Source organism: Micropterus dolomieu, linkage group LG11, assembly GCF_021292245.1.
Source record: "Micropterus dolomieu isolate WLL.071019.BEF.003 ecotype Adirondacks linkage group LG11, ASM2129224v1, whole genome shotgun sequence".
In the NCBI taxonomy this organism is placed as follows: Eukaryota; Metazoa; Chordata; class Actinopteri; order Centrarchiformes; family Centrarchidae; genus Micropterus; species Micropterus dolomieu.
Window position 1 is genome coordinate 11,692,075 of NC_060160.1, and position 16,312 is coordinate 11,708,386.

The 16,312-nt window shown below is 39.3% G+C and overlaps 1 protein-coding gene across 3 annotated transcripts in view; it reads left to right on the plus strand.

Annotated features, from left to right (window-relative positions):
• stxbp6 (syntaxin binding protein 6 (amisyn)) overlaps window positions 1–16,312 on the plus strand; it is a 64,738-nt gene that overhangs the window by 8,618 nt on the left and 39,808 nt on the right. Inside the window, exon 2 of one of the 3 annotated variants that reach the window (XM_046063448.1) lies at window positions 717–937. The exons of 1 other annotated variant lie outside the window; for it this stretch is intronic. In XM_046063448.1, the coding sequence (XP_045919404.1) occupies window positions 784–937 (154 nt within the window). In that variant the 5' untranslated portion in view covers window positions 717–783. Of the gene's footprint in view, window positions 1–716; window positions 952–16,312 lie in introns of those variants that run through there. One more of the 3 variants, XM_046063451.1, reaches the window with a different exon arrangement.

The following is a 16,312-nucleotide window of genomic DNA, read 5'->3' on the forward strand; positions in this document are numbered from 1 at the left end:
ACCACATTGTAAGTGGGGGAGAAGGGGTGGCGTAGACCTCCTCCTCTGTTCAGCGACGGCTTCTCAACCCGGGTGTAGATGGCTTCCTTGACACCTCTTTCAAACCATCCATCTTCTCTGTCTTAAATGTGCACCTGGTGGTCCTCAAACGAGTGTCCTCTGTCCTTCAGATGTAAGTAGACTGCAGAGTCTTGACCTGAGGAGTTGGCCCTTCTGTGTTGAGCCATGCATTTGTGTAGTGGTTGTTTAGTCTCCCCAATATACAGGTCTGTGCATTCCTCACTTCTTCCCAGGAAACTCAACAAACGTAACCTATTGGCCTCAGGTGAAGATACCAACGATGGTCGTTCAGTCTTGGCCACAGGTAGTCTTAACGACTGTAACGACTGTCGTCACAGCAACAAGGAACACTAACAAACCAGCGGTATCGATGACCCGGGCCAACGACCCCACTGAGGTTAAATAGCTGAGTTTCCCTGCCAGTCAGTCAGAACTGAAGAAGTCCTTTGGATGAGGGACGAAACGTCTTCCAGTATCTTCAACCAAGTCCAGTTGCCCTTGATTTTAACCTTCGTTGGATAAGTGAGAAATTATGTGGTTTTTTTGTCTTTTAGGAGTTTGGAGAGGGAAACTCTAGTGTACTGTAAATAGTTAGCCTGGTCCGCCTTTTCGGTTTAATTTCATTTTCATTTTCCTTAATTTCTCCTCCTCTTCAGTAAAGAGTGGATCTCGGCCTCTCCACTTTAACTGTTCGCCAGCTGCTCACTCCTGCCTACTTCAGAGATGAGTGCCAAGTCCGCCATCAACAAGGAGGTCTTCATACCACATGATGAGAAGATGCTTGCCGCTGTGCAGGTAAAGAGGAGGACCAAGAAGAAGATCCCCTTCCTGGCCACTGGTGGTCAGGGTGACTACATGACCTTCATCTGCCTCTCAGGTCAGAGGACAAATGTAAATCTCCTCTCCTCTCCTCTCCCCTCTCTCCTTTCTGTGTTGATTGGGCTGTTGCAGCACATAGTATAATTTCAACACTTCTCCTTTTAATTCTCCCTAATGTTCACACTGATGAGCATGTTTACATTTACTATGCTAATGGGATGACACGCAAAATCAATTTATTGCTTTTTTAAAATAGATCAGATTTACGCTCAAATTGAATAATTATTTCACCAGATATTGATTAAATTATTTTGTTTTCTTTCTCTGTTTGAACGTTTGCTGAGATATTGCATATTAATTGAATTAGCCATGGATATTATTCATGAGGAGAATAGCCGGAGAGTATTTATTTTATTGCCAGCAGAACTGCTTATGAAGATCAATGACATTTCTTAATCCTTCCAATTGAATGTGTATTAAACTCTGCTTTGGCAACAGCAGATCACATCATTAAAGGTTCAAAGTTAGTTAATGGTGACTGGGAGGAATTTAGAGTATATCAGTATAGCACAAATGTCAGTGCAGTCTGTCTGTGCGGGATTTAAATTCATGGTTGCCTACCAGTAATATAGCTACTCAACACTGAGCTTGTGTGTTTACACTCTCAGGGACAAGCGCATAAAAGCCAACTGTGTCAAGCGCGAATCCAAATTAACAACAAGTTTCTGGAAACGGACACTGTTTTTCTGAAGGGTTTATGATGAGTCATATGAGTCTCCTTTAATGTGGAAATGAGTTTGGTTGATATTCACTTGTATTGCCAGTCTCATCACGTCCCCAGCAGCAGCCTTCACCTCCGTGCCCTGTTTGAGCTCTGCTGCGCCAAAATCTATTAAAGTTACTGGTCTCCAGTCTCGTAGCTTCTTTTGAATTTTTTAAATAATGATTACCACACAATACATGATATTATAAGGATAGATTAGAGATTTGACTTCAGTGGAAATCTGCTGGTTTGAATCTCAAATGTGGCTTTGAACACTGGGCAACAGTCCTGCCTTCTTTATTATTATTTGATTCTGTATTTGTTTGCCTTTTAATGTCTTTGTAATGTTGACATTGAGTCTACTCTTTTCACCATTACCTCTATCATTGAATACACAAAGCAATTTTCACATAATTACATATCAACACTGGCGAAGGGCATCCTGAAGACTGTAGAGAGAGGAATAGTTTGCAGAGTATCCATGCATGAACATAGAGGACCTATGTGTGTCCCTGTGTTAGCAGGCATGCCAGCAACACACCACATCCACCATACCAGGTTTTTATTATCGATTAATCCAAAAATTTCTAATTTATTCTATATGTAAGTACTTTTCCAGGGCCCAAAGATACATATTTCGTCTAATCAACAGTTCAGAAATACAATTTACAGTGATATGAAACAGAGCAAAGCAGTAAATTCTCCCATTCGAGAAGTTGGCCTTATCAATTGTTTGGCCTTTTTGCTTAAAAAAAGATTTTATTTATTATCAAATTTGTTGGTGATAAGGGACCCTGGGCCTGGGGTTTAAGGCCCAGACCATGAATCACAATGTCCTTGGTTTGTGTCTGGCCCGGGACTTTTGTTGGATGTCACTCCCATCTCTCTCTGCTTATTTCCTGGCATCAGTCTACTGTTGACTTATTAATCAAAAAACTTTTTTTTAAAAATGTTATGGCACTCAACTAATTGATTAATCAAGTAGTTTGTTCATCACTAGTTTGACTCTCACCTCATCATCACATACTGTAGCTAAATTGGATGAACGAAATCAAAATCACATAAAAAATAAGTTGATTCATCTGAGTATACCTCATTCTTTATTTGGTAATTGCACACTTAACCTCAGATTGTCTCAGTGAGACTGCTCATTCTTTAACACTTAGATTGTAGCGATGAAGGGTGTGTGTGTCAGTGTAACCTCGACAGAGAGACAGTACGACTGGGTCAGGGTCCGTCTTAAAACCATGGTGATGCCACTTTAAACTGCCTTAAAGTTGGAGGATTTATACCCCCAGGTTACTACATCACCTGGTTGGAGCAAGATAAGTTTGGTACAGTCAGTGACTCCAACCTTTCTGTAAAGATGAAGAGGTCTATTGTTGGACTGTGTGACTGCTGGGACTGTGGGCTCTTGCATTTGTACTTTATTTACTTTTTATGTAACCCAGCTGAATCGGTGCATCTCCTGTTTTGGTCTGTGGGGGATGTCAAGGCTCCATAGGAACTGCCATTCATTCACTGCCATCTTTACTTATTATGTGTAGAGACATGAGGCTATTTCATCCTTGTGCTGAAAAGCCTTTTGTTGATTCAATGTCAGATCATTTTTAAAGGAGGAACATTTTGTATTTTCTTATCCTTTGAAATAAGGCAGGGCGATATGGCCTATAGATTTTCTTCAAAATAACTTTTTGGACTTAATTGCCTGCAGAGGCCAGAGGACACCAGTATTTTATTTTGAAGTAGGCTTAGAGACAGGTCTTTATTCCCTCGGTTTGGTAGTATATTTGATTATATTTGAGTAAGTCCCTGTTTTCTGATCTGCTCCAATTTTGTTGTGTTTAAGTTACTGCATTATGCTGTTAATATACCAACAAAGCAGATTTTTAAATACAAATTTTTAAATCATTTCACTATCTATGTAAATTATAATTGCACCTTTTTATTGATATGTTGATTTGGCTTTGAGAGTGATAACTTAAAACAAATAGCGCCTATTATTTGGTGTCTGATAAAGAGAGACTTTTTTGAGCACTTTTTTGAGCATGAAGGACTTCATCATTTCAAGAAGGAACTGGGCTTTGACGAGGTCCCACAAAACACTTTTATAGGAATAAAATCATAAATAATGAAAGACACAATACTAAACTTCAGCTACATACACACAGTTTGTTGACCTAGTAGTGATTCATCTTTTCTGACACATTGAAATATTGGTTTCCAGGACACAGTGAGTTTACTACTGTCAGTCGCACACCCATTCTCTCTCTCTCGCTCTCTGCTCAAATGTGAAAAAGAGAGAGAGTACAATGTTCATTTAACAATTTATTATTAAACAAATGGACAAATGTGTTTATTAGGGAATCACCGAAATTAAGTGGCCGAAAATAGCAAAAATAGCACTTTTGGTGTTCGGCCTAATAAGTCAAAACACCTATTAAATTGTACTGAACAATTACGTTAACTTGTCAGCAGTGTGGAAGAATTTTTAAGTTTCTGAGAAAAATGCAAAAATCGCCGTTTGAAGACACTGTTCTGCTGAATTGTCTCCTAGCACATCCACATCTGTGGCTGACTTCTTAGAAAAGGCAACAAACGGTCTGACCCACTTTGAGTGTTTCTGTCACTCGTCTGTGAGAAAGCGATTAAGCTAGCTGCACCTACATTTAGAGTGCACACATATTCGAGCCTTTATGGTAACGGAACAGAGCGAGCTGACAGGCAGGTTAGCGACTTTATCATATTGGGTCAGACTTGTTAAATTTAGCGCAATGACACACATGTGACAGCGTCCGGTTTTAAAAATAAGGTGTCTATGGGTGGTGACCAAATCATGTACTGGTGCGACAAACTGAGAAAGTTGGTAGCACCAGTGCTACCAGTGGAAAAGTTTGTCTGGAGCCTTGCACACACACACACACAAACACATACTCTGGCTTCAGCTAGACAGAACCATATTTTACCATTCTGTAATTCTCTCTTAAGTGTATATCCAGGATTATCAATGGTTGTGTTTGCAGATTTGCATATAGGGCTGGACAATATGGCCAAAAATGTTTCGATATCGATAATTATCGTTATTTCTTTCGAGTTTTAAAGTCTGATTTTTGCTCCTGAGTGACAGTTGATAACTTCATAAATCTGAGGTAGAACATTCAAAACAGTTAAAATAAAATCTTTGTCACAAGTAAAATTAAATAAAAGCTTTTTTCTCAACACAATAAACATCTTAATAAAGAAATCAAGTCCTAATTTGTGTATGATTCAAGTGAATAACATTTATTGAATATTTATTGAACATTTGTTATATTGTTATGCATTCTTTATTCTGCACTGGGGGCTGTTTTAGGTGAAGAATCAGAAACCGCTGTATTTAAGTAGTTTTTACCCAAAAGGAATTTGGTGACTACAGCAGACATAAACCTATATAAATGTAAAAATATGAAATTGATAAAATATCGAAATTATAGAAGAATAATAAAGACTATAACCTGGTAGGACATTTTATAAACTGTCTGTAGTTGGGGAGATCATGGCTGAGATTTCCTTTGTTAAAGTCACCAAGGACAATAACAAGGGAGTCTGGGTTCTTCTGCTCCACACACAGTATCTGGTGGAGGAGCAGGCACTGTGCATCCTTCGTTTTGCGGGAGAGATCTGTCTCACGATCTTCTCTGAATAGTCCAGTATAATTCCACACAGCCACATCTGTGAATCATAAAACAGATTATGAATAAAAGTTCCACAGATGACACGAGAAAAATGGGAAATAAATCCGCTGGTGGTGTTCCCCTGATGTTCATGAGCTTCTCTCTGGTGAGCGAGCTCCGGGTATAAGAGCAGAAAACTGAGTTTACAAACAAAAACAAGACAAAACAACATGCACCAAACACAGAGGCAGCCATCCACAGCGCCATCTTGGAGCAGGGATAGATTTGTGCTACTGCTGGCTTTAATAGCAATTGTTTTGTGGTATATTTTGCAGAGGATCGCAGTTTGGACACACATCTGCCCTCTAGAAACTGAACCACCTCCATATGATCGACCCTTTGTCTGGAATTGAAGTTAAATCAGGACAACAATGGTTGGTTAGTTTAGGGAGTCTGTGACTGTGTGGAAGAGGGAGCGAGTCCCCTGCATGTAAATGCCTGCTGCTTTTCACGCAAAAAATAAATTGATAAATGAAGATGAGGATTATGGTCATCTGCCATATTGCTCTTCAAATCTATTTGATATATGCAATATTTCACCCAGTCCTACTTTGAAATACAATATTCTGAATGTGTGAATGGATGTTGCATAATGTTCTGAAACAAATGAAGAAATTGCACAGTTTATTCCCATCCCATTTACTACCATCACCACAATCACCCAAGTTTATATCTTGCCAAAGTTACCACATTAAAAGTTTTTTGCTGGCTGCCCTAAACTAACATTCTCCTTACTGAGCTGATGTTTGTATCACATGTGGGAGCACAGTAGTGAAGGCCAGCACTGTTATGTAGTGCACTTAGTCATGTGGCATTTATTTAAGCCGGCCAGGCATTGTTCTGAGTTTTGTGCATTTTCCTGTGTGTGTGTGTGTGTGTGTGTGTGTGTGTGTGTACTGTACAGCCAAACCACGAGTGTGAAACCAGGCTGTGCCTCCCAGCACAGTGGAGATAGAAAACTGGTGCGTGTGACTTTAAGTGTTCAGTATGTTTGTATCTATGTGAAAGCACTGTGTATGTAAGGGTGAGGGAAGGGGTTCACTGACAGTCTCATGGCTACAGTAACAGATAGTTAACGTCTCAGGGCCATACAGTGGCAGTGTTATGTAATGTGTGGTATGTCACACGGCTAAAGGAAGCCTTTGAGGAACTGTGCTGTAGAACACCGTGGGCATATTCCAGGATCATATGCTACTCTAATTCCAGGATCATATCTTATAATACAGTCATAAGATGTGACTGAATGCAAGAAAAACAAGATATTTTCAACATTTTTTCCGGCTTTATTGCTGAAACACGTATTACTCTTGACAGAAATAGTAATTGGAAAAGGAAGCTGTGGTTTGGATTAAAAAACAGCGCACCTTAACAGAGATTATCCACCCAACCTTATCAACCTGACCAGGCACGACGGTGATCGTCCCAGGAAGAGTGTAAAGAGAGCCGGAGTAGAAGCTATGTTGGCCCAGCAGACTTGTCTGGTATGGACAAAATGGGACTCAAAACAACGGGAAACCTGGAACTGTTGTGCCCACATCTTTACAAATACCTGCTCCATTTTCATCCTGGATCAAGGCAGACCGTGTTCTGAGCTGACAGAGCGGGAGACTCTGTCAAGATTAGAAGACACGGACTCTGTGTTTACGTCGATGATGCTTGCCGCTCAAATGTGGTCGAAAGGGATGGACACTTTTTGTGTAAAGATGAAAGCCATATTATCATCACTATCTTGTTACTGCTGTTTACATTCTACCAGACGCAAATAAAAAAATATGCACTGTAGAATTATTTCCTGGGTGTATATGTTCATGTATATATCAATATATAACATAAAAATAACTGTATACTTTTTTTGTATGTATTACTCTTGTTTGTGTTACCCTATTCTAATGTTTATCTGTTATGCTCTATGTAGCATGAAGGGACTAAAAACTTCAATTTCATTGTAAAAGCTTGTGTTGTATGATGGTAAATAAATTACCTTGATCCTGATACTGAAAATAACCTTACTTGCAGTTTTAAAGTTATGCCTGTGGTGAAGTTTCTTATCTGTTTGAAACAAATCACTGTGTATACAGGCATGTTTTATGGATGTTATGCAATTGACCTTGTAACCACAGCAGTGAGTTTGAGCTGTCTTCTTCGTGTGGGTCTTTTGAATTGGCTGTTTGTTGAAGAGATGACTTTTTGTCTTAAGTAGAGAGCTACATCTGTCAGTGGAACAAAAAAACCTGGACAGCTGCCAATTTCAGAGCAGCGCTTCTTGTTTCAGAATTACATTTGGCTCCAGGAAAACAATTCTGTTCTGCTCGTAGTTAACTTGTTTGGCTTCAGGGTGACATCTTGAAAATCAGTAATATGTCAGCAATACGGGCAGTGATATTCTTTAATTTCCTGTAGCAATAAGTTGCTTTTTGTCCACAAGTCCTCAGTCAATAGTATTTGATTTGGCTTCTAGATTCTTTGGGTACATGATTTTCATTGGTAATTTTCAGCATCATGTTAGTACGGAGTCAGCATGCATCATTTCCTTCCTCTTTTTTTGAGTCTAGACTAATGCTCACTATCAAACATTGACTTTGAGATTTGTGAGCTCTGCATGACCACTAGAGGAGAACAAGCCTTCAAATACAGTTACTGAAAATACACCATATGTAGGGCCCTATGAAGGACTTGCTGAATTAGATAAAAAAAAAAAAAAAATGGAATCAACTGTAAAATGCGGAATATCGTGGAATCTGCCTAAATGGATGCATTTGTTATAAGATTATAAGAATTTTTTACATAGCACCCAAGCCAAATGAACAGAAGAAAACTATATCGCTGTGTTTTGGTGACATTTATGGGCGTTTGGAGTTTCAGTGGACCCAAAGATTGCTATGGACCCAAGTACAGACTAGCTAGAAAGAGTAGATTAAGTGTACTTCTCTGTTTATTCTCTTTTCAAAATAATTGTAACTCAATTATTTGCTCAACCCCTCAGCCTGTTTTTATTTTCCATTTAACTCTTTTAACCCTCATTGTACACTTCACTGTAACTTTTATTATATTTTAATGTGTATTTTTTCACATCCAGTGATGTCCAGTGATCACTACTGTACGTTGCACAGAAAATAGTTCAAGACAATTTGCGGGTGGCGTGAGATGAGCACGACCACAACAGTTTCATGGGATTGCGCCTGCTTGTTACTTTGCCTGTTAGACCTCCCTACCTGCCCCCTGACCTCTCATTGAAAATTAATTTCTAGGTGTGTCAATCACTCCCCGTCTGAAAAGACCTTTATCATGGCTTCTCTTCACCTCTGTGACCAGTAGATGCTCCTAGCCTGTGCTATGATGAGATTTCTAAGATGCCTTTGATCTTATACACATACTTATTCACACAGAGTTGCTCAACTGCACATGTTAACACTTTCACAACAACAGTTGGGGTCTTCATGACATAGGAACATGCTGGAGCAAAGCCAGATGCTTAAAATGGACCAAGTTGGTTAGAGAGCTTTCTCTTTCATCACTGGGCTCCATACGGTGCCTTTATGGCTGGACCTCAGGGCTGAAACACTGGACTGCCCACAGAAGGTTTTGCAGGAAAGATGTGAGGCCAGTTGATTTAGATAAGACACTGCGAAGGTTCACTGGAGTAGCCTGTTGGTCTACATGGTTTTGATTTAATTTTTTCGATCTGAGAGGAAAACATGTTTTCTGCCTTTCCCATCCCATTTCTCTCGAGCAATCCTCGTGATTTTCAACACCCCTTTTCGCCCCTGCTGTTTACATCTGTGTCTGTCTGTATGTATAAGCGCTACAGGTTTGCTACTTTGGGGGGGTTTAATGAAGTAAATTAGGAGCCCCCTGTCAGTTTCATATTAGGGAATACCATGCTTTTTTCCCCTTCTACCTAACTTTGCTCAAGCCAATGTTCTTAATCCTGTTATCTGTCACTAACACAATGCCTCGTTTGTTTGTCTACATTGAGTGTGTTTACATGTGCACTGGTATACAGTTTTGAGGCATATATTGGTATTTATCTTATTAGGGATATGATGTTTACTGGAATATTTAGTTATTCATGTCATTGCTGTATACATAATCCTAACATTATCCAGGTTTGGAGAATGAGAATGTTTGTGCTTTTGTGTATTAGAATACTCCACATAACGTATCCAGGTTTCTCAAAACCAGCATATGGTTTCTGAAACCAAGATATGATAACATGTGCAGCACATAACCAAGATACTCCAAAAACCCACTCACCATCAAGATACTTGTGTCCATATAAACACACTCATTAATGCTTTGTGTCAATATGTGAATTTCCATGTGGGAAGCATCTGGGCATCCATGTTTATGGGTGTATTCATGAACAGCGTGTTTATGCAGGCATGTTATTTTGTGGGTTGGTTTACATGTTCATTTTATGAGTAGGCTGTGTCTTACGTAAGTGATATGCTGAAAAGCGAATGCTAGTGTCTGCGTTAGTGTGCATCTTTTTGTGTGGTTTGATGTAGTGTTTGTTTATTTTTGTGCTGTTGGTGTTTAAGCTTTTTCTCCATCACACCTGATCCAATGAAAGTTGAACAACTAGTAGTACCTTTTAATTGAAGCCAGTGACTTATGACAACAATATCACGGTCACTCCCATCTATCTTGCACCCAAATATCTACAGTGAGCCCTCTTTGTTGGAGGGACAAAGATCTCTTACTTTCTGTCAAAGAAGCACATTCAGGGGCAGAGTCCAGTATCAGTGTTTTCTCCAAGGCCATGTAGAATATAGATTCCACAGTTACCAAACCAGTTTGTGTAGTGCACTTTCCACATCACTCCCATTCATCATCAGCGGCCTTGTAGCTATTGATTACATGGTAAGATGGATGGGCAAGCAGATCGTGTAGCTCACTGGTATATTAAACTGCTTAAGCCAATCAGAAAGTCTGATGGCCTCGGTTACTTGGTCCAAAAACTCATCAGTCGGACTTTTATGTATTCATAGAAATACATATTAAGTTATGGGTGTGTTTGCCAAGGTTAACCCATCCTAGTGTGTGTGTGTGTGTGTGTGTGTGTGTGTGTGTGTGTGTACATAAAAAATATGAATAATGGATCTGGGAGGTGTTAATGCTGAATCATAAAACAGATATTATGTTTTTTTGGTGGTATATACAGTAGGAATGAAGATCAAGGTTAGAAAATGCATAAATGGTTTTCAGTTATAATCCCATGAAAATGGATGAAGGGACAACTTCAAGAATTACTGTCAAGGCTAGACTTTAGAGCAGATATCAACAAACTACTTGATTTTAGAAAAACTGCAGTTATAAAAATGTTTCTAAAAAAAGTTATGGGGGAAGGTGTAGTAGGTGAACTGACTATGACTTAAAGAAATAGTTAACCTGCAGCGTGTTTACAGCAGCAGGTGTGCCGCATGTGGAGGAAGATCGGAAAGATCAAAACCGTCCCAGTTAACATAACAATAATAAATTTTTAGTCTGTACAGTTTTAACTTAATCTGTTTTGCACAGCATTTCTCCATGTTATAAAGTTTTAATAAAGTTAAACTCATTGTATAATAAAGTTAAACTCATTGTTGGACCATGTTTTTTTTTCAGCATTTTCTGGTTTGGTTTTACTTTCACGTTGCATGTCACTGAACTTTAACTGTAACTTTTTAAAACATCTCCGGGAGTCTGGACAAATGTTTGTTAACGAGTTTTAGCCAGGCGTGGGTGTGTGGGTGGTCTGTATTCTGTTGTGAAGAATGTTGCCTTCTGTGGGTTTCTCACAGGGTCAGTATAGCGGCAGTGACTGATGCTGGCCTCTCAGTATTTACTGAGAGACATGCAGCCTACTCACACAGGACCAGATACATCCTCATGACGCTAATACCACATTCCCTGTTAAGTATGTGTGTATATGTGCATGCACCGCCGTGTACATGCCATCCATATCAAAACCTCTGTATCAGTGTGCTATGGCAGACTTTATCTAGAGTAATTAGGTTCTTGCAGCAGCTCAGTTCATTTTTGTGCCAGACTACTCTCTTCAACACTGTCTTCACCCCTTACTCTTACCCCCTCTTATCATGTCAGTCTCCTCCTCAAGCACTCGCCTTCAATCTCCTCGTGACCAAGATGAGAGTCCTTTATAAGTCTTTGGAAAGTGCTTGAGTAACCAGAGCTTAGCCTAGAAGAGGAGAGCTAAGACAGAAGGTAAAAGGTAAGAGAAGTGAAGGGCAGGTGGCAAAGGGAAAAGATTAAAGAGATGGAATAGCAATCTCCTGGATGCTTTGGAACAGTATGCAGGAAACTTCAACATACTCTAGCGCTGTCACTTTTTATTCATAATTTGAACGTTTGATGAAACATAGTAAGAAATTTTATATTGGAAGTACTCCTGACCTGTTTGAATTCAAAATGTAAAATCTAAAAGCACAACAGATCGCTTGAAATAGTCTCCCTTGTGATCCAGCAGACAGAGCTCTTAAAGGTCAGTTTAATGCATGCCCTATTGACCTATCAGTAAACTATGTTTACAAATAAAGATAAGGCTGACTGCCAAAAAAGCAGCTGCCTTACTCTACAATGGCAACAACCTGAGGACTCACCTGCAAGCTTAGTACCCAAGTGAGGCAGCAAAGGCACACAAATTGGCTGCGTTGAAATTCATTTGAACAAAATGCAGGTTAGTTTGAATTCGTTTGAAAAAGCGACAGCCCCAACATACACACACAGTTGTCCATTTCTCCAGTGGCACTTCAATGTGCTCATCCATTTCAGTTGTTTGGGAACTATGTCCTCTCCTGTGTCTCTAACACAAGACCTGATAGCAAGACAGACGTTCTTTAGTTTCTTGTTTTAAATCTCCAGTAATTGAAATAAGACATTTTTTTATAGTTGTTGGACTACATTATAATGCATTAGCTCAAATTGAACTCAACATTTTGCTTCTCTATTCAGATGTACATTATTTTTTTCCTTTTAATCAATTTAACAATTTAACATATTATAAGATGTTAAACAGGAACATGTGCATGGTCTCTGATATCTCTTTCACTTGTTCACTCACAGAGCATGCACACAGCAGGTGGAGCAGGATAGATGAAAGGCTCAGGTGCTCTGCAGGTGGACTGGTGTTTGTGTGATGTTGTGCATTCAAAAGCCTCCCTCTGTAGCGACGGCTAGCGTGTTTCACCAGTTTACAGAGTGTGTGCGTGTGCGTGGAAATCCGTACATGCCCCAGTGGTTCTGACAGCCCTCTTTACAGTGCTTTCCTAAACCAAAGCCAAACTGTCTATCACCCTCCTCCATCAGCCCCTCCTCTGTCCTTCACTGTCCAACTCAATCTGCTTGCCTTCTATCCGAACAGCACTTTGGTTCACAGAACAAACCTACAGTTTTGCTTCATGATCTCATCACACATTAACCATAGTCCTGTAAGCGTTTTAGCAGCCAGTGCTTTGGTCTTGGCTGTGTGTATCTTGTTTTCCAGCAGGAACAGTAGGGTGCTTTCTAGCAGGAATCTGTTGATTGGTGTGGTGGAGGCTGAGAACTCCCCCTCAGCTCCCTCTAACTCTTCATTCAGTCTTTGGTTGGTTTTGGTGCAGCTCCACTCCTTTTTTTGGACTCTGTGTGGAACAGGAGGGTTCCTGTTTACACTGTAGACACAGAGGAGATGGGAGATGGAAATGAAAAAGATGAAACGAGGGACTGGGGGTATTTTCATAGCATCTTGTCTGATTTGAGAATATATTTGACTTCAGGTGTGTGTGTGTGTGTGTGTGTGTGTATGTATGTATGTATGTATGTATGTATGTATGTGTGTCTATATATATATATATATATATATATATATATATATATATACACAAACACACTTGGGGGTCCACTCACCGTTCCAGTTGGTCATTACAACAACAGAACTAGGCGTGGTTCTTCATAACCAGAAGACTTTGTTGCTTTGATCTTATTTTGTCAGAAGTGCTTAGAGTGAAGAGGTTTTGTTTCTGGCCTACCTTTTTGTTGTTTGAAAGTGTTGATGGCACACGACGGCAGGGAATGGCCCAGGGAGATGAGGTGATGTGGCCACTTAGGGATCATTGAGGAGGTAATTATTCAAGAAGAGGAACACACCACACATGTTTTTGATCCTGTGTACTCTGACCGTATGTATTGGCTCACTATAGAGCAAAGACTGTGTCAACACAATTCCCTCTGTACCTGGAAAAAGTCATCTTTGTGGTGTTCTCAGCTTTTGTTTTGTACAAACAAAACAATACCCTAGACCCTTCTTCTTATCTGTGCAGTGTGTAATGAAGAGAAGAAAGGGAGGCAAGGAGGGAAGGAAAGAGGGCTGTAATAAAATAGTGAAAAGGCCTCAGCCTTATAAAAGTCAGTCATCCATATAATTAGCTGATGCTCTGGTATTGTCAGGGTGGGAGACTTCACAACTGAACATTTAAAAAACAACTTTAGTTACACAATCCAACTGACTTTCCAACAGATTTCATTTGGTTGTATTAAAACTGTCTATGAAGATATTGAAAGTACAAATGGCTCAGAAAAATATATTTATGATTCAAGTCTGGGTTGACAATAAAAATAAAGGCTTATTCCAGCATAGTAAATTCTTATTTCACAATGTATTGACATTGATCATTATTACAAAATGTCCTGCCAGTGCATTCTAATTTTATACAGTGCTCTTTTCTCTGTCTCTCACAGTAGTTTTGGAGTTAACAACAGTCTTCCTTTAGGTTAAGAAGTTGCCAGAAAAATGTCTGGAAAACAGCGCTAATATATTATGTAGATTATGTCCACTCTCGAGACTTTGTCTTTGTGTCTTTCGACAATTGCTTTTGACGTAGCGAGGCAAACTTTTGCCATCACAACAATGAAGTCAAAGTCACTGTTCTGCTTGCTCTTTAATAACTCCTTTCTTTGCTAGAAGGAATCCCCTTGCAGAATATTGTTTCCCATTCAGAGGACATACATTTTCTTCACTGTTTCTTTTTTGTGCAATGGTCTGCTCTTCAAGCAGCAATTCAACTTACTAGGACTTGCATTGTCTCATATTGATTCAGTGGACTTGAGGAATCAAATACAGTGAAATACAGTATAAATGCTTCAAATTTTTTGTCCAAATTCCTCTCCAGCTTAGCCCATATCCTTTTCCGCATTGATTTTATAACTTAATCATACTGGACTGTTCAGGTTTAAGAATGTTGTAGTATGTGGTTGTGATGAAATGTTTAAGTCAAATGAAGCAAAATAGTAGTTCACTTCAAATATTGAGTTGTTCAGTGTTTTAGGTGTTAACAATATGCTGCAGAATCAACACATTGTGTCTCACAAGCCACGTCACTCCCTGATTGAAAACTCTTGATGAAAAAATGGAGCCCATCCCAGAGGCCAGGGCCCTCTGTCTTTCAATCAATCAACATTTATTTATATAGCACTACAGCAACCAACAGGTGTCCAAAGTGCTTTACATCAACCAAGAATAAACAACACAGCATTCAATAAAAGACAAGAAAAAAACATGAAGCCTAGAAAACAGTAAACCAGATAAGGTTACCTAAAATCATCAGAAGAAGAGGGAAGTTGTTGCACCACTACTGCGTATTAAAAGCCATTCTAAATAAATAAGTTTTCATTTAAAATGAACAACATCCATTATAGTGCGAATGTCTGGGGGGAGCTTGTTCCACAGTTTTGGGGCAGCAGCGAAGGCTCGCCCCACTGTTTGTACCTTGACCTCGGGACTTCTAAAGCCTGTTGATCCGAAGACCGCAACAGCTGATTTTGCCCACCCAAAGTTAAAAGCTAGGACAAATACTCCGGGGCTAGGCCATTTAAAGCTTTGAAAAAAAACAATACAATCTTGAAATTGATTCTAAAATGCACTGGAACACAGTGTAATGTAAATAGAACGGGAGTGATGTGTGCAGCAGCATTTTGCACAAGTTTAAGACACAAGATGGATGTTAGACTTAGACCAACATAAAGAGCGTTGCAATAAACTAGCCTTGAACTAATAAAGGCATGAATAGCCTTTTCTAGATCGTGCCTATTAAGAAAAGGCTTAACTTGAGCCAGGAGACGAAGTTGGAAGAAGCTCGTTCTGACAACATTGCTAATCTGCTTGTCAAATTTCATGCTGCAGTCGAATGTCACACCCAAATTTTTGACCGTTTGTTTGGCGCATGAAGTCAAAACTCCCAGACATAAAGCTGGATTGTTGGACATACATTTAGTACTGAAGATAATACACTCAGTTTTAGTCTTAACAAAGGCACAAACAGAATGCTTTGTGTATTCAAGTCATTTATTTACCTGTCTATGTTTGACTGCAGTGACTTTAGTGTACTTAATTTGGTGATTTGTTTGTTTGCAAGCAAGGGAAAGTAGACAATTAATACAATGAACTTCATTATTAGAGTAGAGGATTTCTACCTTTCTCTCAATTCAAATGTTTGTATACAGAGTTGAGAGCGGGAATAGGTCAGGAATTGAAGGAAAGGAGCAAAGGAAGAACATGCGTGGGGGGGTTGTGGGAGTAGCAGCTTATATTTAACAGTAGCTACAAATTTGAAAATGGTTTGTAGTTAAAAGTGAATTCATATTTTGTTGACCTTCACTCAACAGTTCAATCTGCTGTTTGTCAGACTCAAATCAGCATGCAGGGACTTACCAAAGAGGCTTTTGCCTGTAAAATTGACTGTACACAATCATCCTGGCTTCGTGCCTCTGGTACAATTTATCATCTGTTTGGTTGACCAAACTTTGGTACATCTGCAAAAAGTATCCAGCTGTATGAAAACATATAGCTAAAAATGCTGCCAGATGGCATATTTTAGCACTCTGGGTATAGTAAGTTGTTTTTTTTATTATACACAGTTTAAAAGGCAAAATGTGGAAAAAGAAAGTTTTGTTTTTGATTTGTACTTCACTGTGGTGCATA